Raw genomic sequence first — 20,450 nt, 5'->3', positions numbered from 1 at the left:
TTTCTACACAAGTTTTCAAAAATCATAACTACATAATAGATACATGTTGTCAGAAGAAAATTAGGTGACTATACTAACCTGTATAAAATGTGTACTAAATATATAATATAAACATGTAATGGATTTTAAATATACGAATTTCGCAATATATTTAATTTTTAATATTTCTTAAAGTTAAATATATTACATAAATTTGTATATAATAATTCAAAATTGTTTATTCAATACTAAGGCATATTTATACGCTTTTCATTCTCATAATACGTTGTGTGTATCTGGTCGCATTATATAAACTGGAGTGCATATTGTACAATAATTTTCATTCATAATAGCTGATTGCATTACATAATTTGGTTTGTCTAATGTTCGGAACAAGGTGAAATTAATGAAAGAAAAATATTTTACAACTTCAAAATATAAATGTGCAGTACAATCAATATCTGGTAACATCGTGTCACTAGTAATTCAACCCGAGTTGTATTTATTAATATTCTATTGTCGACTCAATACACAGAACTGAGAAATGCATCATCTGGTACATTTAACATGGACCAATATTAATAACAAAGCTTCATAGACGCATCCATATAGAGTTAGCGATAAAATGGGACAAATTAATGTTCTTATACATATGTAGTATAACACGATTCCATATTTCATCACATGGTATTATAGGTCACGAAATAGGTGTAATACTGTTTTTTGAATCTAGTTCAAATTGCAACGAAATCTTATTATCGCCTAACATTTATGCCACTAATTTTGGCTTTACATTATATGCATATGGTTCCTAAAATATCAAATCTTGTTAGATTCAAAAGACATTATAATATATAAATGCATATTATCTGCACTTCAATATTCAATAATTGAAATATAAATATCAGCAATTCCCTCCTTATTATTAAATTCATTCCTTAGGAACAATTTAAATTAGATTTTTTATTATTTCTGATATAAAATTGTTTTGTTTTATATTAAGGAATTGTAATTTGTTATATTTTGCATTTTCTATTTATGTGGTTTATTAGTTATATTTTTCCATATTTCATTCCTATCCTGTTTTCCACAAGTAACGTTAAATACCTCTTTTAATATAAATACGTTGTTATTAACTGATTCATTATAATTTATCAGGTTGTTGTGAATGTTTTCTTAATAAACTATAATGAGTATAATACTGTATTTTTAATATCAATTGTTCACAGATTAACACGGTCTAGGGATATTATAAATAAAGTAGAATAAAATATTAATTTTTCTTAATTTTAACTTTTATCTTGCCAAATTAAACTCCTTTTTTACTGTCAGTCTTCCAGTAAAAATGTATGTAGATATAGAATACAATTTCCAATAAACTAAAAATATTCAAACATCGAAATTATAGCAATAATTAATTATTTTATCTCTTAAGTTATATCACCCCCTCGGACATTACTAACAGCCCTGCGTTTTCTGCTCATACTGAAAATACTGAACCTCGATAGTTGTGATCTTCCTGTGCCGTTTGCAGACGAGCTGTCTGTCCAGGAGCTCTCCAAACTTGTTCTTCGACTCTCAGATTTATCGATAAATAAAACTGTTACCCATCGTTCTCAGGCCCAATTTTCGTGTTCTTGAGCCCAAGTGATTCTTGCATCGCGATTGCCCCGACGCAGTGGTGGAACTCTCAGTGGTCTTCGAACATGTAAATTGGCTTCATGTAAGCTAGTCTTACTGCTTGAACATTTACAGTAAAATTATGAGTTAACTGTAGCTCAGAAACCAACTCGGATGCTGTTGCCATTTTTGTATTTACATTAAGTGTACTCTGATTGGTGACTAACAAGCTCGATACCTCATTTTGAGTTGCACCAGGTTCTAACATTCCAACTTCTCTTAACATTTACTCCTCGGTTTTTCTTCGTTTAAACTAAATAATTTTAGTCAAACTTGAATAAATTACATATAAAATCAATAAAAATAAAACACGTGTTATTGATATTTCATATAGCATTCAATTTATGTATAAAAACAAAAATAATAAACATTTAAAGCTAAAACTTAATAAAGACATAATTTTAAATTATTCTTCCATATTGATATGATACTATTCAACAAAAATGTATTATTTTTACAGTATCATGATACCGAAAACAAAACAACAATTGGTTAAAACAAAATATATAGTAACTAATTTGATACATTCAGTTTTACGTTGCCATATGTTCCTAAGATTAATTGTACTTTACATTGACCATCGAATAGATGAAAACAGTTTTTGTGAATTCCTGCGAGTGAGAATCACATTTACTCACACGAGATTATTGGTACTAGTTCCAGATGACACAGAAAAAGTATGATAATTTTATAAAAGAGAACAACGTCAAGAAAAACAACAAATTAATGTTAAATCCATCCACAGCATAATTTAATTGCAACAGCTACGGAACAAGAACTTAGAAGCAGTACTCCATCTTTATTGATTTCAATTATGAATAGTGAACTACCATAGAGAATCATCCTCAAGGACCAACATTTGAATTGTTTATTAATTTTCGTCATCTACAGCTGGTTATTGTACTATTCTATAATATTCTAATCCCATTAATAAAAAATAATAATAATAATAACATATGAAAAAGTTTTCTTGCAGAACTTTTACATACGTCAATAAGTTGAATATATGTTTATTAATTTTTTAAATATAGATCCTTTTATTTATTTTCATTACATTCAAACCGAAATTAGCTTTAATTAAAGTTGGTTCAGAACTAAAAAAAGGAGGACTTAAAATTTCAAACTAGAAAATTTTGAAGTCTTGTTGTTATTTCATGTTAAAGTTTAAGTTAAAGTTTGATAGGCTCTAGTCGTGTAAGAAACTGGAAAACAGCGTTAGTGAAACGGAACATCAAAATGAAGTTTCAGAATCACTGAAGATAATACAAAAGCAACAGAGACTGACTTGTCCCTTGTACAAAGACTGGAGTTTAAAGACAACTTAAGTTGTGGTGAATGGATTTAATTTACAGCCAACCAGTAATTGCTTTGAACTGACAAGTTCACGTAAATTCTTTTGTCTACCGTGTATAAAGTTGTTAATTTTTGATATTTCTAGTTGTCATAGAAACTTTACATTTTTACTTTATACGCATTTGCATCGTCGAAAAAATTTCTTATGCGATACTGAATTTTGTGACACACGTTTCAAGTGAGTAAACAATATAATATAAATAAATTTTCGGTTTTATATTTTTTGTAATAATTTATAGGTACCGTAAAATCAGAATGAAGTGTGTGATATGCCAAATACAATTTACGAATAACTCGGATGTTTTCGTTACATTGTGCGGTCACATTTTTGACCGCGTCTGCATCATACAGAGTTTAGAAAGGTATACTATGCAACGTACTAAAGTATTTTGTTTATTTAATAATTATTTTTATGATAGATCTCCGGTCTGTCCAGTGTGCGGGGAGGGATGTTCTATTGACTCTATACACAAAGTGTTTGTTACTTTTGACAGAGCTTTTACGACGAATCATTTTCAAGAACAGATTGAGTCTTTGAACCACAAACTCACATCTAAAATTAATCACATTAAGACGTTCAAAGAGGGGAACAGAATTCAGAAAGATAATTGTTTGTACTTGATGAGTGATATTCATGAAAATGAACTACGCAAAAATCGTATTTACACTAGAATTAATCAAATCAGAAATGGAATAAATGATTTAAATGGGATGGTGCCTTCACTAAGAAAGTATATTAATTATAAAATCTTACGGTAGAATATTTCTAAAATCAATGTTTTAGGTCAATTATGATTAAAGAAAGAAGAAAATTATCACTGAGAAATTTATTATCAAACAAGCATAATTCTGTTGATGAGCATAAAAAGTATATAAAAAGTATTAAAGCTCAAATTATTAACGAGAAGTAAGTATTAATTATTAACGAAAAGTGAGTAGTAGTAGACAACAAATCCATACCCGATTTCAATTCAAATTTCATCCAGTCGGTAGCTATGAAATTTTCTGCGAGTGAGAATCACATTTACTCACATGAGATTATTGGTACTAGTTCCAGTTGACACAGAATTTGTCAGTGGTTTAATTTATTTGCATGTATTTTAATTGAATTTTACACACCATTATCACAGTATCATCATCACCTTTTCTTTTGGTGGAGGAGAAATCCATCACGGTCACCTGACACTGGTGTCAGTGTATCGGGTAGTGCTAGACTTTAACCAGCTAATACCCCTCCCTTCATCACTATTCCACCCTGGCACTGCCTCACAGCATTACTTCGGGGTAATGTCATCACCACCTAGTTTTTTCAGCAACACTTAGCTGTAGCCTATTGTGAGATTTAGCGCACCTTTCTTAATAACAATTCTAAAAACCACATATTGAAGATTGAAAATAGTTAAGTTGAGACGATACCGATTGGATGCGGATATAAACATGACTTTTGATCGTTGAAAGTTGAAATATACCAAATTCTGTTATATACATTATTTTTAATTTTCAGTATCAAGTATGATACCCTTGTAAATGAACAACATCAAGAAAAACAACAAATTAAAAATAAACTACAGAAGTATAAAATGAAATTGGAACAAGTTCAGGTAAAAGTATATTTATTACAGGGTTGGTGGAGTAAAAATGTATGTTAAATTCATCCACAGGTTAATTTAACTGAAACAGCCACAGAACAATGACTTAGAAGAAGAATCATCCTCAAGAACTTCTAAATATAACATCTACTGAAATGTTTGTTAAATTTAGTTATCTGCAGCTGGTTATTGTACTATTCTATACCCATTAATGAAAAAATTTCAAAAAAAAACTTTACTTCATCTATATATTAATAACATATGAAAAGGTTCTCTTGCAGAGTTATTACATATGTCAATAATTTGAATGTATGTTTATTAATTTTTTGAATATAGATTTTTTTCTTTAGATTTTTTTATTTATTTTCATTACATCCATATCGAAATTAGCTTTAATTAAAGTTGATACAGAACTCCCTTAAATCAAAAAAAAAAACAAGGAAGATTTAAAATTTCAAACTAGGAAGAAACTGAAAAACAACGTTAGTGAAACTGAACAGTAAAATGAAGTTTTAGAATCACTGAAGATAATACAAAAGCAACAGAGACTGACTTGTCTCTTGAACGACGACTAGAGTTTAAAGACAACTTAAGTTGTGGTGAATAGTTTTAATTTATAGCCAAGCAGTAATTGTTTAGAACTGACAAGTTCACGTAAACTTTTTTTGTCTACCGCGTATAAAGTTGTCAATTTTTGACAGTTTCTAGTTGTCATAGAATCTTTACATTTTTATTTTATACGCATTTGTATTATTACATGTATCGTCGAAAAAATTTCTTATGCGATATTTGAATTTTGTGACACACGTGTCAAGTAAGTAAAGAGTATAATATAAATAAATTTTCGGTTTTATATATTTTTTTTAATAATTTATAGGTACCGTAAAATCACAATGAAGTGTGTAATATGTCAAAGACAATTTACAAACAACTCCGATATTTCCGCTGCATTGTGCGGTCACATTTTTCACCGCGCCTGCATCACGCACAGGTTAAAAATGTATACTATGCAACGTATTAAAGTATATTGTTTGTTTAATAATTCTTTTTACGATAGATCGCAGGTCTGTCCAGTGTGCGGGGAAACATGTTCTATTAACTCTATACACAAAGTGTTTGTTACTTTTGACAAGGTTTTTACGGCGAAACATTTTCAAGAGCAGATCGAGTCTTTGAACAACAACCTCACATCTAAAATTAATCATATTAAGATGTTCGAAGAGAGAAACAAAAAACAACAAGATACTTGTATGAACTTGGTAAATGGAATTTATCAAAATGAACGGCACAGTAAACGTATTTCCGATAGAATTTATCGAATAAAAAATGGAATAAATGTTTTAAATGGGATGGTTCCTTCACTAAGAAGGTATATTAATTATATAGCTTACAGTAGAATATTTCTAATTTAATCATGTTCTAGGTCAATGACAATTAATGAAAGAAGAAAATTATCGCTGACAAATTTATTATCAGACAAGAATAATTCTGTAGCTGTTCATAAAATGTATATAACAAGTATTAAAGCTCGAATTATCAAAAAGAAGTAAGTATGAGGTCGGAATATGTGGTAAACTCATGTTCAAAAGTTGGGTGTATTGAAGAAAGAATTTCTTAACAAATTTAACATAAATGAACTTTTTTGATTTTTAATCAAATTTATACGTACATTGCATTGTCATCCATAGGCATCGATGGCTGCATATCTCTCTTGCATGCCTTTTATGAGTTACTCAATTCTTTTTGGGGTAGATTGGCCTATGTTCGTAGATTATTACTTCGAGAACCGCCGTTTTGGCATATTCCATGCGTGACTCAGAAGATGTCACAATTCCTGAGCAATGCAGTTCTTGTCGATGGCAGCTCAAAAATTTGGTAATATGTAATTTATCTTATTTATAACAAAATCCTACACATACTGAACCCACTTGAAAACTTGACTCTGTCAGGTCAAGATGAGATCTTGCTGGTGGTCGTGGGTCAAATGGAACCGTCGCAATGGTTTTCGTGTGTTAAAAGCTCCATTCGGCCATAACTCGAGCAATAGCGAGCTTCTCTAGCTTTTGCTTGCTGAGTAGACCACATGGGCTCCTACTAGATCTCAGTAGCAAAGATCGGCCTTCATTAGCGGTAACTGTCCTTGGTCTACCACCTCTTGGTTCTTCTAAAGTAAAGCCAGTTTGATAACATTGAGTGCACAACGGTGGTATGTACTAAGTCGATGTTGAGATAGTGATGGGAACATCACAAAGACACGCATAATATACGTAAAAGACTTGAACAGGGTAGAGCAAAGTGCACAACCGTCAATCAAGACTATGGCATCACCCAAAATGCAAGAAGAGACACCATAATATCGGCTAACTTGATACTTCGCCCATTCCACGTGGCCACTGGTAGAAAAGTATCTGTTGGAACCATTTGAAATCGACTTCACTAAGTCGGTTTAGTGTCTATAATAGAAGACTGCTCACTGAACGCAACCGTGTCCAGGTATGGTTTGCATAATGACTCGAGGCGAGTTTGGACGTGGAGGCCAAGAAACTTTTCAATGCATCGCGGATTTGTCCATTAAGTTCACACTTTTAGAGGTGGTTAGATAATCGTTTGAGGCGGCATCGCTGTAGGTCGCCGGATGCCATTGAATATTTGAGACGGCACATGAACAGTGAAATGTATAGAAAAGACATCATCAGAAACATTGTTAACTCGATTTTCGAGGTTCTTAAATAAACTTCCTCTTCCTTTGACATCGATGTTACCCGACCTGAATCCCATCGAACACATGTGGGATGTTGTTCAAAGGGCGTTAGATACTCACGAACCGGCTCCTACCACACTTCTGCAGTCATGGAATGCCTTACTTCAAATCTGGGACAATATTTCTCAAGATACAATTGACAAGCATGCCTTATCATATTCAAGCTGTTGTGGAAGCTAGAGGTGGTCTTACAAGATATTGAACCATTTTTGAAAATCTTTCATTTTGCAATTAAATTTATTTTAATTTTTTGTGACACATTTAAAAGGCGCTGGATACTTTGATAATACACATTTGACAATTTTCTTTCTTTTCACAGAACTTGCAATATCTCTTATTTTTTGCCGACAGATTGTTTGCAATCAATTACAATTAAAGTGGACCCATTTTAATCCAAAAAAGTCCTTTCCCAATTTTTTTTTGGAACAAAATGGGGAAAATCTTATAAAAGATGCACTCCTGACGTAATTCGAAGGCAGTGTCGGATTCACATCGACTAAAAACCCCTCTCCGGGCTAGCCCCCTGTTAACTGGATTCTGAAGAGCAAGACCAATCTGAGGAAGATCCGAGATCTTCCTGGGGAAGGATTGGAGTTACGGGGTTGGATCCGTTAGCTTCCCACTGCCACTGGTTTGTGGAGTGGTACTGAGCCCCAGCGCCACGACTAGGTGAATCTATCCTGGGGGCTTCCCCAATTTTTGAATATGAGTTTATATGGAAAAGATGGAACAAAATGCCAGTGGGGTGTGCCAAATTCATCTCACTTTAATTATACCGCCACCACATTCCACTGGCACATAAAAAAAATTTTAAATTTTCAGGAAAACCTATAGAAATCTTAAAGAACTACAAGCTCAAGAAAAGCGATATCTAAAAAATAAATTAGACGAGTATAAAAAAAGGTTAAAAATGGCTAAGAAAACTACACACGTATACAAGGTAAAAATTTAACAAATTTTAATAATTTCTAAATAGTAAGTCCATTAATTTCAGTCTTTGACTCGTGTACATGATCTTTCATCCAAATATGCTACAAAACAAGGACATAAAAGAAACAATTCATCACTTCAACATGAAATAAGAAAGAAAATAAATAAAAAATAAACCTAAAGAAATATTCATGTAGAAACATTTGCTGAGGTAAACAAAATTACTGTATTAAAATTAAGTACGTAGTGTACATAAAATGTGTTAATTATGGTCTCTTGGAGCTTCTAAAAATGTTGTCCTGTAATATTCGGAGCAATTCGAGGTATATCTCTACGCCAAAGTAACAACTTTATCTAAAATTTAAAATAAAAATTGGAAAACGCTTATGGACTCTTAGAGGCAAATTCACAGTACGTAATTATTTATAATGAATTTTTATATGTATACTAATGATTTTTAAAATATACCTTTTATTCTTTAGATTGTTGTATTTTTTACGCCTTTAATTGTATTTTATATACATAAGAAATGTATGCCGAATATAAGGCAGATCAATATAAATAGAATTGGACTTTGTTTACTACCAACTACCAAACGAATGGGTTTTTTCCCAAATATTTCTCGATTTAGTCATCAACAGTTTTAGATAAGACATACCTATACCTATATCTATTAATTATTAACAGTGATGATGTATTTCTATATATCAATATATCTAGAATTTGAGCAATTCAGTTTTTAAATTCTAAAACTCTTACTTAAAACTCAAATTTTAATTTTAAAAGGATCCCTCAAATTTTAAATGTACCTGTACTTATATCTATTAATTATTAACAGTGATCATTATCTCTATTTCTATATATCTAGTATTTGAACAATTCATTTTTTAAATATAAAACGTGTACTTAACTCAAATTTTAATTTTAAAAGAATCCCACATTTTCATTTAGAATTTACAGGGGCTTATTTTTTATATAAATAATTAAAATAATGTATAAAATTTTATTATATTATATTATTTATTTTATTTTTAAATTTCGTGAGCGTCTCCCAGAGTTATTTAATTAGTATTATATTATAATTATATTAGTAATTTTTAGTAAGGTTCTGAAAATATGATAAACCAATATAGTAGAGAATGAGAAAAAAGTTTTACACATTTAATTATAAATTTTAAGTATTATTATATATTTATTTGAAATATTTTGATATATTATATTTTAAATAGACAATAATCTATTTTTAAATTTCAAAAATTTACAAACACAAATAGAATACTAATAATAAGTTAAACAATTTTTAACATTTTTATTACTTAATATTTATCATATAATGTATGAATTAATTATAACTATATGCATAAATAATTTTTAATTATCAAAGTAATAAACCAGTGTGAATTGGTAACTATAATCATACTTTTTAAAGTCATAATTGAATTTAGCGTTAAAATAACGCGTGTGTATGAAGACGTATAGCTTCTGTCTCTTTGCAGAGAAAGTATTGACGCTTGTTTTTTTAACAATGTTTTATTTAAAAATTATCACCTGTTATGCTGAGGCAAAAACAATGTATTTACCGACCTAATAGCGTCAATACCATTTAGTGTTTATTATCATCTGCTTACTCACAAGTATAAATTTAGTAAGGTCCATTCAATTGATATTAGATTATTGAGAGTATCGTATCAATCAAGTTACTTCTAACAGCGGCAGCATCCGAGTTAAAATGAAGAAAATTTTCATTTTACTCATTGTAGTCGGTGCCATTACCAATTCTCAAAGTCAACCCTTGGAGGAGGAAGATGTGTTGGACATATCCAAGAGGTCCATCATCAAAGACGTGGAATCACCACTAGCAGATACAGAAAAGATAGTCAAGAGGTCAATCTTCAGGGAACCAGGTGTTTCTCTAACCGGCAGGGAAAGAATCGTCAGATCGTTGAAGACAGACAGAAGTTCTTTTCTAACAGGAAATGAGTTCATCAGCAAACGTTCTGTGGATGACATGGATGAAGCCGAGAGCGGAGCAATTTTCCTTCCACGTAACTTCAGAAGAGGCAAACGTTCTGCGGATGATATGGAAGAAGCTGAAAGTGGAGCAATTTTCCTACCAAGAAATTTTAGAAGAGGCAAGCGTTCCGTAGATGATATGGAAGAGGCTGAAAGTGGAGCAATCTTCCTGCCACGTAACTTCAGAAGAGGCAAACGTTCTGCGGATGATATGGAGGAAGCTGAGAGTGGTGCAATATTCCTGCCCCGTAACTTTAGAAGAGGCAAACGTTCCGCGGATGATATGGAGGAAGCTGAAAGTGGTGCAATATTCCTGCCACGTAACTTCAGAAGAGGCAAACGGTCGGCAGATGATATGGAAGAAGCCGAAAGCGGAGCAATCTTCTTGCCACGTAACTTTAGAAGAGGCAAACGTTCTACAGATGATATGGAAGAGGCTGAAAGTGGTGCAATCTTCCTTCCACGTAACTTCAGAAGAGGCAAACGTTCTACGGATGATATGGAGGAAGCTGAAAGTGGTGCAATATTCCTGCCACGTAACTTCAGAAGAGGCAAACGTTCTGTGGATGATATGGAGGAAGCCGAAAGTGGAGCAATTTTTTTACCAAGAAATTTTAGAAGAGGCAAACGTTCAGCCAATTTAGAAGATATGGACACCGCTGAGAGTGGAGCCATCTTTTTACCAAGAAATTTCCATAGGGGAAAAAGATCATTGGATTTAAGTAAGGATGAAGATTCAGGAAGATCTAAACGTGCTACTATTGCTCTTCCCATTTTGGCCTTCAAGAAGAAGACAAAGAAGTAAAATTGTTATAATTAGTGTGTAGAAATTGTTGTTTAAATATTTTATAGTAGTACAAATATCGATTTAATCAAAGTTGAGCTGTGGTGGTATATTTATTATATTGTTTGTATTTTTATATAAATAAATACTCATTGTTATTGTAACATTTTGGTATTTATTTAATTGTTAATATACATAGTAAAAAAGAATAAAATTTGTTTGCATAACATATCACTACTATTTTAAGTATACCCTTATTTGAATAATGATCTATAATAATATTTGTCAAATTTAAATATTGTTCTACTTATAATTAATTAGCTATTAATAATATATATAACAAGGTTCAACTAAACCAACTTAAAATCATTTATTTTTGATAAATCTAATATTATTTGGTTCTTCAAATTTATATTGAATAGAATTTATGTTCTTGAAAAACTATTATTCAAACAAATGAAGAAACATTCACCCACAAATATCACCTTTAGATTTGTGAGTGATTACAAAAATTTAAGTTTACAAGTCTCTCAAAAATATTTTCTGTATTCTTTCCACCTAATGTTTGGCGGAGCTATACGTGGAAGTTTAATATAAATATAAATAATAATCACTTCTTTAAGACATCATTTTTATTTAAAATTACATCATAAACGTATCAATAACTTTAAAAAACTACATTTGCACAACTATGAGAACGAAAACAATTCCAATATTAATCAATAAATTTAGCAAATATAATTTATAGTGTTATTTATCCAGGAATGCGTTGTCTTCTAATGTTATATCGGCTGACTTTGAAATATGGGCGAAAAACAGTTTGTGAGGCTAACAAATCACCGCGAATTTCACTTAATTCACTTTTGTCATCTTCAAAGAACTCTTCGGATCTTTTCTCTCTTTCATTAGTGATACTTTTTTCCACATCACTGTCGTCACTCGGAACAAGGGAAGTTGCCTGCCAGTTATAACCTTGAAATTTTCCCATAGAACTGCAATAACACATCACTAAGCATATGATATAAAATAGTAAATAATTCGACATGGTTTCACCGGTGAAGGGAATATTCGCAAATGGAGGTCGACAATGTCTGCAATTTATATAAAGTTATTTTGTTAATTAATATCTATTAGTCAAAATTAACACTAAGGCATCAATTAAGTTCTTAAAAGGTTTTTGTCTATAGTTATAAATAGTTGAGTAAATAGCTTTGCTCTTGTGTTACTTGTGTATTGTGTCAAAATACGTACCAGAAAAACTATAGCTGAAAAAAGAGTTATTGGGGTTGCTTGAATGTTTAATGTCTTCTTCTGCCTTTTCTAAATTTAATAAGAAACGTTCCACATTCTGCAGTTTCCAAATCATCCTCCTCTTTTTCTTTCGCACTTCTTTTTACCACATTGGACTTTGCTTGGAGAAATATATTTTCAATTACTGAGTTATCATCCTTTGGGTTGTTCTTTCCCACAAGCTGAATATTGGATACTGAACGATCAAATTCTTTACCAGTTTCTTTTGGCCAAAGTGTACTTCGCAATAATCGACTTTTTAATGCGTTTAATTGCGTTTCGCGTCCCAAACGAACAGGTTTTGTCAATTCGTTTCGTGCACCAATTGGTTTATTTACAACATTCAGATCTTGTGTTGGGTTTTCAATGGAAAAACTAAATTCACTAGCCACCAAAACAATTAAAAATACTGACAATTGCTGCAACATATCAACACAGTGAAGTTGCTCTTACAAAGAGAGATAAATAAACACTGAAAACTAAAATTTACTTCTCTTCGCTATTCTTTATACATAGTGACATGGGTACGTAAATTATATTAATTACGTTTAAACAAGGCTTGGGTTACTATTTTTAACTCATGAATTATATTTCGTAAAAATAAAACTTTTAGCACTAAGTCAAGGATAAATCAAACAATGTTTAGGAAGGTATCCTGGATTGAATGTAGCTACTCAAAAATAAAAAGTGGAGGTGTTACTTTTAATATGAATTCTATCTTATATTCCTTATTAAATTATACGTGCACATACACATATACGATTTTTGAATTGAATATTAGATATAAATTTGAACTGTCGGCGTTAATGCATAGAGGCTCTTAAATCAACATTGACGCAACCTTCGAAGACGTCAATTCGATTATATCGAATTAGCAACATTATCGCTTGTTAAATATAAAAGCGGTAAACATTTCAACAACGATCATTGTTCTCGAAGCCTTCTAATCATCTCGACACAATGTCTAAATACATGTACATTATTGGTTTTTGTGTGTTCTTAGTTTGTGAGTGTCGACCACAAAATGGGCAGGATCAGATACAAAAAGTGAATGAGCAAGGGGTGCGAGTCCGGTTGGCAGGAGCTGATGAAAATTACAGTGCCGAGGTGAAGGAAGACGTATTCGGAAAGTTGACCGACTCAAATCAGAAGCAACGCTCTAAAAGAACCATAGACGATGATGAGCTACCGACGGGAGAAATGTTACCGGAGGATATTAGGAATAGGGATTACTTTACCTATGTTTATATTCCGTTTTACAAAGTTCGGCGATATTATATAGAGAAAAAACCTTTAGTGTAATGTTTTATGGTAGATAACCGTTTGTTTTATTTATTTTGTGTTTGTTTATTGTTGTAAGACTGATTAGATTTAGATTTGTTTGTGTATAAATAAAAAAGTTGTAGAAAAATGTTTGGTTTGATTAAAAAACCCTATAAAAATAACACCCTTGAACAAATTGATAAAATGGTGTTAAGAGTTGAAATATACACTTTATTTTTGTAAGTACATTATTTTATTTGTTAAACAATATTTCATATTGTTTCAATTGTGTTGTAGGTAGGTATTTAAAGAAAAATAAACTAGAGAAACAATTCAAAATTAAATTAAAAAAATAGTGCTTATTTATAATAATATGTGACGTAAATCTTTTTAAATATATTCAAATATTCAGAGAAATGCAATCTAAAACGAAGAACAAATAAAACAGATATTTCTAGAACATTCTTAATGCATATTAAATAAATACCAAGAATATAGATGACAAGTTAAACTAAAATTCGATTTTAGACCGTTTGTCACATACTCTCACAGAAATTTTCTTAAACACATTCATAAACATTGCCGACTCGAGAACCTTTCAGTTTCGCTTTTTCGAGTATCATTCTTGAACAAGGATGGTACCCAAATAAGAAACTTAATTTATTGTCGTCTTCTTCAAAATAAATTTATGCTTCATTCATATATCGGTTTCAGTCTCAATTATAGCCGACAAAGTGATTGTCGATAATTAGTACTAATTTGTCACTTATTTCTTCATGCTACTTCCACACAATTCCCTTATCGTAAATGGAGCTATAATGGCGGGAAAAAAATTAATTTAATTTTGATTTCATTAGATTGTGAATTTAATTTGTGAATTAATATTAATTATTAATAATTTGGTAGCATAACCATTTTGTTTAATTAATACGAGTCAAGTTTGGATGTTTGTTTTCGATAGTTATTATGTTGAAACTTCCAAACTTCAGGCAGATTATTTTCTACAGGAGGGCAGCATATGATTTGCCAAATTATCTCATAAACAAAACGATCCATTTTCTCTTCAATTCATACCATTGAATCACCACCGTGTTTCACCGTGTTAGTTATTGGTACTTAAAATCGTGTCTGGTTCCAACTGGCCTGTTTACGTATTGTCTACCATCTAATCGAACTTATACTTGGTACACATCGCTTCATGGTACTAAATTCCACAACGTGGGATTCAGTCTATATGATTTCTGTCTAACTTCTGGAAAAAAGGTAAAAGTCCGGGTCGTTCAAAATTAGTTTCTAAAAGAAATCAAAGATTATTTATAAAAATATGCAAAAATGATCGAAGAAATACGTTACGGCAAATTACAATTGAATGGAATAATGAAACCGGATTAAATTTATCAAGGGAATGTTGTCGCAAGTATATTCATAAATGTAGACTTTATGAGTTTTATGAAATAAAATATAAAATAACAAGTTAGCCACTGTTAAAGTCATAATAAAAGCAAAACAGGCTTACGTTGGCAAAGTCAATGCTGTCTTGGTCTGTAGAAGATTGGTCTAGGGCAATTTATAGCGACGAATCGAAATGAAATTCGACGTTTGTGTTGGTGATTATCGAAAACGAATTATTCGCAAAAACCTTGAGACTTTTCACAAGGATTGCCTAAAACACACGCTTAAGTTTTCCAAAGGAGTTATGATTTGGGGCTGTATAGCTACTACAGGATTAGGATCCTTTGAATTTGTTCATGGCACTGTGAACGCCGCATAATATCAACAAATACTGCAAAATAGTCTGCTGCCAACTATTGAAAAACTGGATGTTGACGAAAATTACATTTTTCAACAAGATGGAGCAGCCTTCATACAGCCAAAATCGCAAAAAATTGTTTGACGTTCAACAGTATTAATGTTCTTTATTGGCATGATCTGAATGTCATTGAAACTGTGTAGTATAAAATGGAATAAACATTAAGAAACAACTCGCAACGGGCATTACCTCAACTTAAGGCCAAAATAGAGGAGATTTGCATGAATTTATCCCAGAAAAGTGCGGATCCCTAGTGGAGTTAATGCCTAAACGAATTCAAGTGACTCTATATTAAACATAAAATATCATACCTTGTCCCAATATTTATTTGCCATGCCATTGATATTTTTGTTCTTTATAAGTTACAGTGCAAAGAGTATTCTATTTTTTGTGTTGTTAATTGTCTTCATTAATTGTTAGTAATCTAAGGCTATAGAATTAAATTAATAAAACATATATTAGTATAAATAAAATGTGAAACTATTTATTTTGTCCCAATATACAGTTGTTGGGGCTCGTATCTTGAAATTCACTGTCAGACAAAAATATTGATGAGTTTCTAAACCTTAGTTCCATTACGATATCTTAAAGGGTATAACGAATTTAAAAATAAAGAGTGTTTAACAAAAATATTCAATTACTTAAAATTGTTCCATACTTTCGATTACTACTGTACATGAACTCCTGTAGCATTGTCTATCTAATCAACCAGTTGCGAAGAGAACGTTGTAGAGTCCCTACTCTACTCTGGCTCCCAAACGCAAATATCGGTCTTCATTTGCAGTAGTTTTCGTTGGTCTACTATTTCTTGGTATTTATGTAGTTAGTTTGATAAAATCGAGTACACAAATGAGAAATAACACTTTGAGCAACATTGACTCAACCTGCGATATCAATCTGATTGAGCCCAGTTATTTTACTACTATATTTATCCGAATAAAATTCGACAAATACCCGTGCAAACACTGCCCGTAATCGAATGCTCCTGTCTTATTCAAGCTTAGGACTTACCAAAATCTATATCCAATTTCATATGTTGACAGTTAATTAAGACTAAAAGGAACAGAAACAAGAAATGGTGAATTCCTCACTTTGTTACACTGAATGTTAACTACCTTTAGTAATAGTTTTAGTGACAAAGACGAATTTAAATTTTGTTATTAATAGAAATTTAAGATGATATTTCTTAACTGTATTTTTTAGTGATATGTCGTCGCCTGGTGTTTTAAATTTCCTTGAATGTTGTTTTATATGTTGTGATAGCTTTAATGTAAACGTTTCCAAAACACGGCCCTTGAAACATAATGTTACGGCAAACAATTATATTTAACAGGAACATTAACACCTTCTGAAAAACAACTTGTATTACATATATATAGCAGATTACAAAAACAAATTCCAATGTTATTATTTGTAGTTCCTGATACCAGTAAACATGCTGTTTAAAAAAGTAAGTATATTAATATTATTTTATAGCTTAAATATTTTTAATCTATTTTACATTTTTTGTCAAATTAATTTGTTGAAATTGTTCTTTTAGATATTTTTATTTCTGGTTTTATTTCTGGGATTTCACTCAAATACTGCATATCCAAAAAATCACATTAGAAGGAGATCATCTGAGGTGTTAGAGGAAAATCTGGAGACTGCGGAAATGAATGTATTCAGGCCTATTTTCCATTATCGTGCCAGACAAGAGAGAGTTTCTAGAAGAAATAGTGGATAATGAAAGTCAGTAATATTGATTTGTCTAGTTAGCATTTGGTACTTTTTTAATAAAATTATTTTAAAAAATACATTTTGTTTTATTTATATTTGTTGCTGAGAAAATTCTCAAGTTTGAACAAACTGAGTAATTTTGCATCGTAAATAGATAAATGAATTGGTTTTCTGAACAAAAATGTTAATAGAGACAAAATTAAAGTTTATAAACTGTCTTTTGGACGCATAAAAATAAAATAAAATAAAAAAGAAATCTTAAAATATTTATTGTGGTTAGAAATTTGTCCTGACTTAAATTAACGCTACATAAATAAAACAGTGCAATTCCAACATTAATATACCCTACTGGCATAGTAAGTTTTACATTACGAGCAGAGAAGTCCGTATTGTATGCCGGAAATACTTCGCAAATTTCTACAGCTCAATTCGCACTTCCCTGCTTGGCACCACCGTGGGTATCGCCTACTAAATGCTAATCTAATTCGTTGTTGATGTCCTCAAAGTCTTCGGTTTACCAGTACCAACTTCTCCAGCCTCCGCCGAGTCCTCTACCGTATCCGTAACCGCCCCATCCGCCGCCCCAGCCTCCGTAACCTCCGTATCCTCCGTATCCGCCGTATCCACCCCAACCTCGCCTCCAACCGCCTCCGTAACCGTAGTAAGGTCTCCTGTAATATCCGCCCCAGTACGTGTTGGCAGTGTCCAAGTCCGATGGTTTCTCGGGATTCACTTCGGGATTAGCTCCGGGAACCAAGTCCTGATTTACGGGCTGGTCCACATCCTTTCGGTCGATGGTGTCCGATTGAAATTTGGGAACGGGCTGGGGCTTCGGTTCCTCGGGCTCCGTTTGAATGGGGTTTGGCAACGGCGGAGATTCTGGCAGAAGGGGCTGTGTTTGGGGCAGGGGTTGGGCTGTCGACGCTTCGTCTTTCGATTCAAGTGTTGCCGCCCTGGCAATCCAGATGGCGCAACTAAATATAAGCTGTAACATTTTTTTTTGTTTTGTTACAATATACTAAGGTGATTTTACTTCATTTTACATATATAATGAGTGTGAATTCAAATAAAGGTCAGACGAATTAAAATTTCCCTGGACTGATTTTTGAATAATTAATTATTTATAATTATAACATCTGGGTTTTTTGATATTATTCTTGGAATATTTATTTCTAGTTAAATTGTACATTTTTTATTAAAATTGTCTAAGAGATTGTGGCTTGTAAATTAATTTAGAAAAAAATCGGGCAAAACCCGGAACACCTCGGTATACTGAAAAATATATGTTTTACAAATAAATTTTATTTTTTTATAAATATTTCATGTGAAATAAATTAGAAATGTGCTGCAATACTATTGATTTTTATATTTAGCACCGATATTTTTAACATTTGTGTCAATTATTGTGTTATTGTAAATATTGTTCAAAAAATATGAAAATATATGATCAATGAACTTATTCAAAAATATTTAAAAATTATGATTATATTGATATCAGTTTATTTAATCTTAATCTGTGTTATTAATTAATGGAATTAATGGAAATTAATTAATATTTTGATACGAAATATCTTCCTAGTTATATTAATTATTTATTTAATTTATTATCAATATAGTTAATCTTCTTCATCAAAATATTTAAAATTATACCGAGTTAAATGAAGAAAAATCTGTATTTTTAACTATCTTAGAAAATACAAATAAAAAATAAATATATTAATTTTAATTAAGAATCTATATATTTAAAGATTCTTAATTAAAGTTAATATTATAATATTTATTTTTTTTTAAGTATAAAAGTATAAATAACTAAAAATATTTCTTTCTCAAAATAAAAAAAAAAATAAAAATAATGTAGGTTTTCTAAATTTCAAAATTTCTTGAACTAATTAATGAAACCAAAAAACTAAACACAAATAATAAATTGAAAAGAAGAAATAACACTGCGCACCAAAACACACAACACCGAATACAAAGAACCCGCACCACTACGAGAACCATAAGAATAAAAATGAAAAAATGGTAGAGATATTTCACTCACCGTTTTGTAGATCATCTTAAACCGATGTCTTCGATTGCGTGTGAGTGAGCTCTCGGTCGCATCGCTTTTATAGATCGTCTCCGAGCCGGGATCCCTTGGAAAAAAAGCCACATGGGGCTGATGACCGTCAGTATTCGCGGTTCTGCCCCTGTCCGTGGTCAAGGCTAGAACCGGTGCACCGAGCAACATCTAACCATTTTGCTTTGCTCCTCGCTTTGCTGCTAGTTACAAATGCTGTTTTTGCATCGTTTTAGTTGTTTGTTTCTTGTTAGTCGTTGCCGATGACATCGGGTAATGATTATCAGAACTGGTTGCTCATAGAGGCAAAGATGTTCATGTGAAAAATGGACAAAAATATTGGTATTTTTACATTTATTTCATTTATTTCATTCCGTGGTTCTTTTAAATGAAACGTATTCGTTATGAAAGATGTCTAACAGGATTTAGTTTATAACTGATGTGATGTTCAGTCTAAATATCTTTTATTTAATTAAAATATCATTTAATAGTTTATATATTTCCACAATTTGCATACAAATATGGTTTTAAATAAATGTTTTAAAATAATGAATATTTTAATTAAGTATGAATTAAAATGATAAGAAAATATTTCAAAACTGGTAAATAATTATCTGAACTGATTGGTCATAGAGGCATGTAAAAAATAGACAAAGATATTGGTGTTTTATTACATTTTTTTCATTTATTTTATTTCGTGATTCTCTTAAATGAAACATATTCATTATGAAAGATATCTAACAGGATTTATTTTGTAAATTATGTGATGTTCAGCCTAATCATTTTTTATTTTATTTAAATCTCATTTAATTACTTTAAAATAAAATAAATACGTCAACAATTTGCAAAAAATATTGTTTCAAATGAATATTTTTATTTAACGAAAATTTCTATTAAATATGAATTAAAATAATAATAAAAATATTACAAAACTGACAAATGTTTATCAGAACTGATTGCTCATAGAAGCAAAGATGTCCATGTGAAAATTAGACATAAATATTGATATTTTTATATTTTATTTTATTCCGTAATGCTTTGAAATGGAAGTCAATTTATTTTATGAAAAATGTTAACAGGATTTTGTATATACATATTATATTAATAATAATAATAATTACTATTATTACTATTTTGACAAATAAAATAAATAAACATAATAAACAATCAGCAAATATAATTAATTTGTATAAAATTGTTGTTTAAATATGAATTAAAAT

General features: G+C 30.9%; 4 protein-coding genes across 7 annotated transcripts; 3 read left to right on the top strand and 1 right to left on the bottom strand.

Moving 5' to 3' along the window:
• Window positions 1-3,111: 3,111 nt before the first annotated feature.
• On the top strand, window positions 3,112-4,950 carry LOC109609317 (uncharacterized). The gene is made up of 6 exons (XM_020025968.2): window positions 3,112-3,190; window positions 3,252-3,374; window positions 3,432-3,743; window positions 3,797-3,919; window positions 4,517-4,613; window positions 4,674-4,950. Exons 2-6 carry the CDS (start codon window positions 3,268-3,270, stop codon window positions 4,704-4,706), a joined length of 672 nt encoding a protein of 223 aa, XP_019881527.2. The 5' UTR covers window positions 3,112-3,190; window positions 3,252-3,267; the 3' UTR covers window positions 4,707-4,950.
• A 349-nt stretch (window positions 4,951-5,299) lies between these two features.
• On the top strand, window positions 5,300-8,773 carry LOC109609351 (E3 ubiquitin-protein ligase trul-1). Its single transcript, XM_020026004.2, has 6 exons — window positions 5,300-5,415; window positions 5,479-5,601; window positions 5,659-5,970; window positions 6,025-6,147; window positions 8,185-8,302; window positions 8,357-8,773. The coding sequence occupies exons 2-6, from the start codon at window positions 5,495-5,497 to the stop codon at window positions 8,465-8,467; spliced, it is 771 nt and encodes a 256-aa protein (XP_019881563.2). The 5' UTR covers window positions 5,300-5,415; window positions 5,479-5,494; the 3' UTR covers window positions 8,468-8,773.
• A 1,190-nt stretch (window positions 8,774-9,963) lies between these two features.
• LOC126264631 (uncharacterized) lies at window positions 9,964-11,253 on the top strand. 4 transcript variants are annotated; one of them, XM_049963267.1, is made up of 2 exons: window positions 9,964-10,352; window positions 10,569-11,253. In XM_049963267.1, exons 1-2 carry the CDS (start codon window positions 10,022-10,024, stop codon window positions 11,108-11,110), a joined length of 873 nt encoding a protein of 290 aa, XP_049819224.1. In that variant the 5' UTR covers window positions 9,964-10,021; the 3' UTR covers window positions 11,111-11,253. The 4 variants fall into 4 exon arrangements, with proteins under 4 accessions (XP_049819224.1, XP_049819214.1, XP_049819217.1 ...); XM_049963257.1 differs by having other exon boundaries at window positions 9,964-10,496; XM_049963260.1 differs by having other exon boundaries at window positions 9,964-10,784; window positions 10,929-11,253.
• Window positions 11,254-17,424: 6,171 nt separating this feature from the next.
• Window positions 17,425-19,415, bottom strand: LOC109609349 (uncharacterized). The gene is made up of 2 exons (XM_020026003.2): window positions 19,213-19,415; window positions 17,425-18,156 (listed from the first exon to the last, which is right to left on the bottom strand). Exons 1-2 carry the CDS (start codon window positions 19,399-19,401, stop codon window positions 17,686-17,688), a joined length of 660 nt encoding a protein of 219 aa, XP_019881562.2. The 5' UTR covers window positions 19,402-19,415; the 3' UTR covers window positions 17,425-17,685.
• Window positions 19,416-20,450: the final 1,035 nt, after the last annotated feature.

This window comes from Aethina tumida, chromosome 1 (assembly GCF_024364675.1).
Source record: "Aethina tumida isolate Nest 87 chromosome 1, icAetTumi1.1, whole genome shotgun sequence".
NCBI lineage: Eukaryota > Metazoa > Arthropoda > Insecta > Coleoptera > Nitidulidae > Aethina > Aethina tumida.
Note: the sequence above shows the minus strand (reverse complement) of the source record. Positions and strands in the feature narration are given on the sequence as shown.

Coding starts and splice junctions, on each gene's coding strand:
- LOC109609317 (XM_020025968.2), top strand. CDS start 3,268: ATGAAGTGTGTGATATGCCAAATACAATTTACGAATAACTCGGATGTT. Junction 3,744..3,796: donor ATGGTGCCTTCACTAAGAAA/GTATATTAATTA, acceptor TCAATGTTTTAG/GTCAATTATGATTAAAGAAA. Junction 4,614..4,673: donor TGAAATTGGAACAAGTTCAG/GTAAAAGTATAT, acceptor ATTCATCCACAG/GTTAATTTAACTGAAACAGC.
- LOC109609351 (XM_020026004.2), top strand. CDS start 5,495: ATGAAGTGTGTAATATGTCAAAGACAATTTACAAACAACTCCGATATT. Junction 6,148..8,184: donor GCTCGAATTATCAAAAAGAA/GTAAGTATGAGG, acceptor TTAAATTTTCAG/GAAAACCTATAGAAATCTTA. Junction 8,303..8,356: donor AAACTACACACGTATACAAG/GTAAAAATTTAA, acceptor CATTAATTTCAG/TCTTTGACTCGTGTACATGA.
- LOC126264631 (XM_049963257.1), top strand. CDS start 10,022: ATGAAGAAAATTTTCATTTTACTCATTGTAGTCGGTGCCATTACCAAT. Junction 10,497..10,568: donor GCCACGTAACTTCAGAAGAG/GCAAACGTTCTG, acceptor ACTTTAGAAGAG/GCAAACGTTCCGCGGATGAT.
- LOC109609349 (XM_020026003.2), bottom strand. CDS start 19,401: ATGTTGCTCGGTGCACCGGTTCTAGCCTTGACCACGGACAGGGGCAGA. Junction 18,157..19,212: donor TTAAGATGATCTACAAAACG/GTGAGTGAAATA, acceptor AAAATGTTACAG/CTTATATTTAGTTGCGCCAT.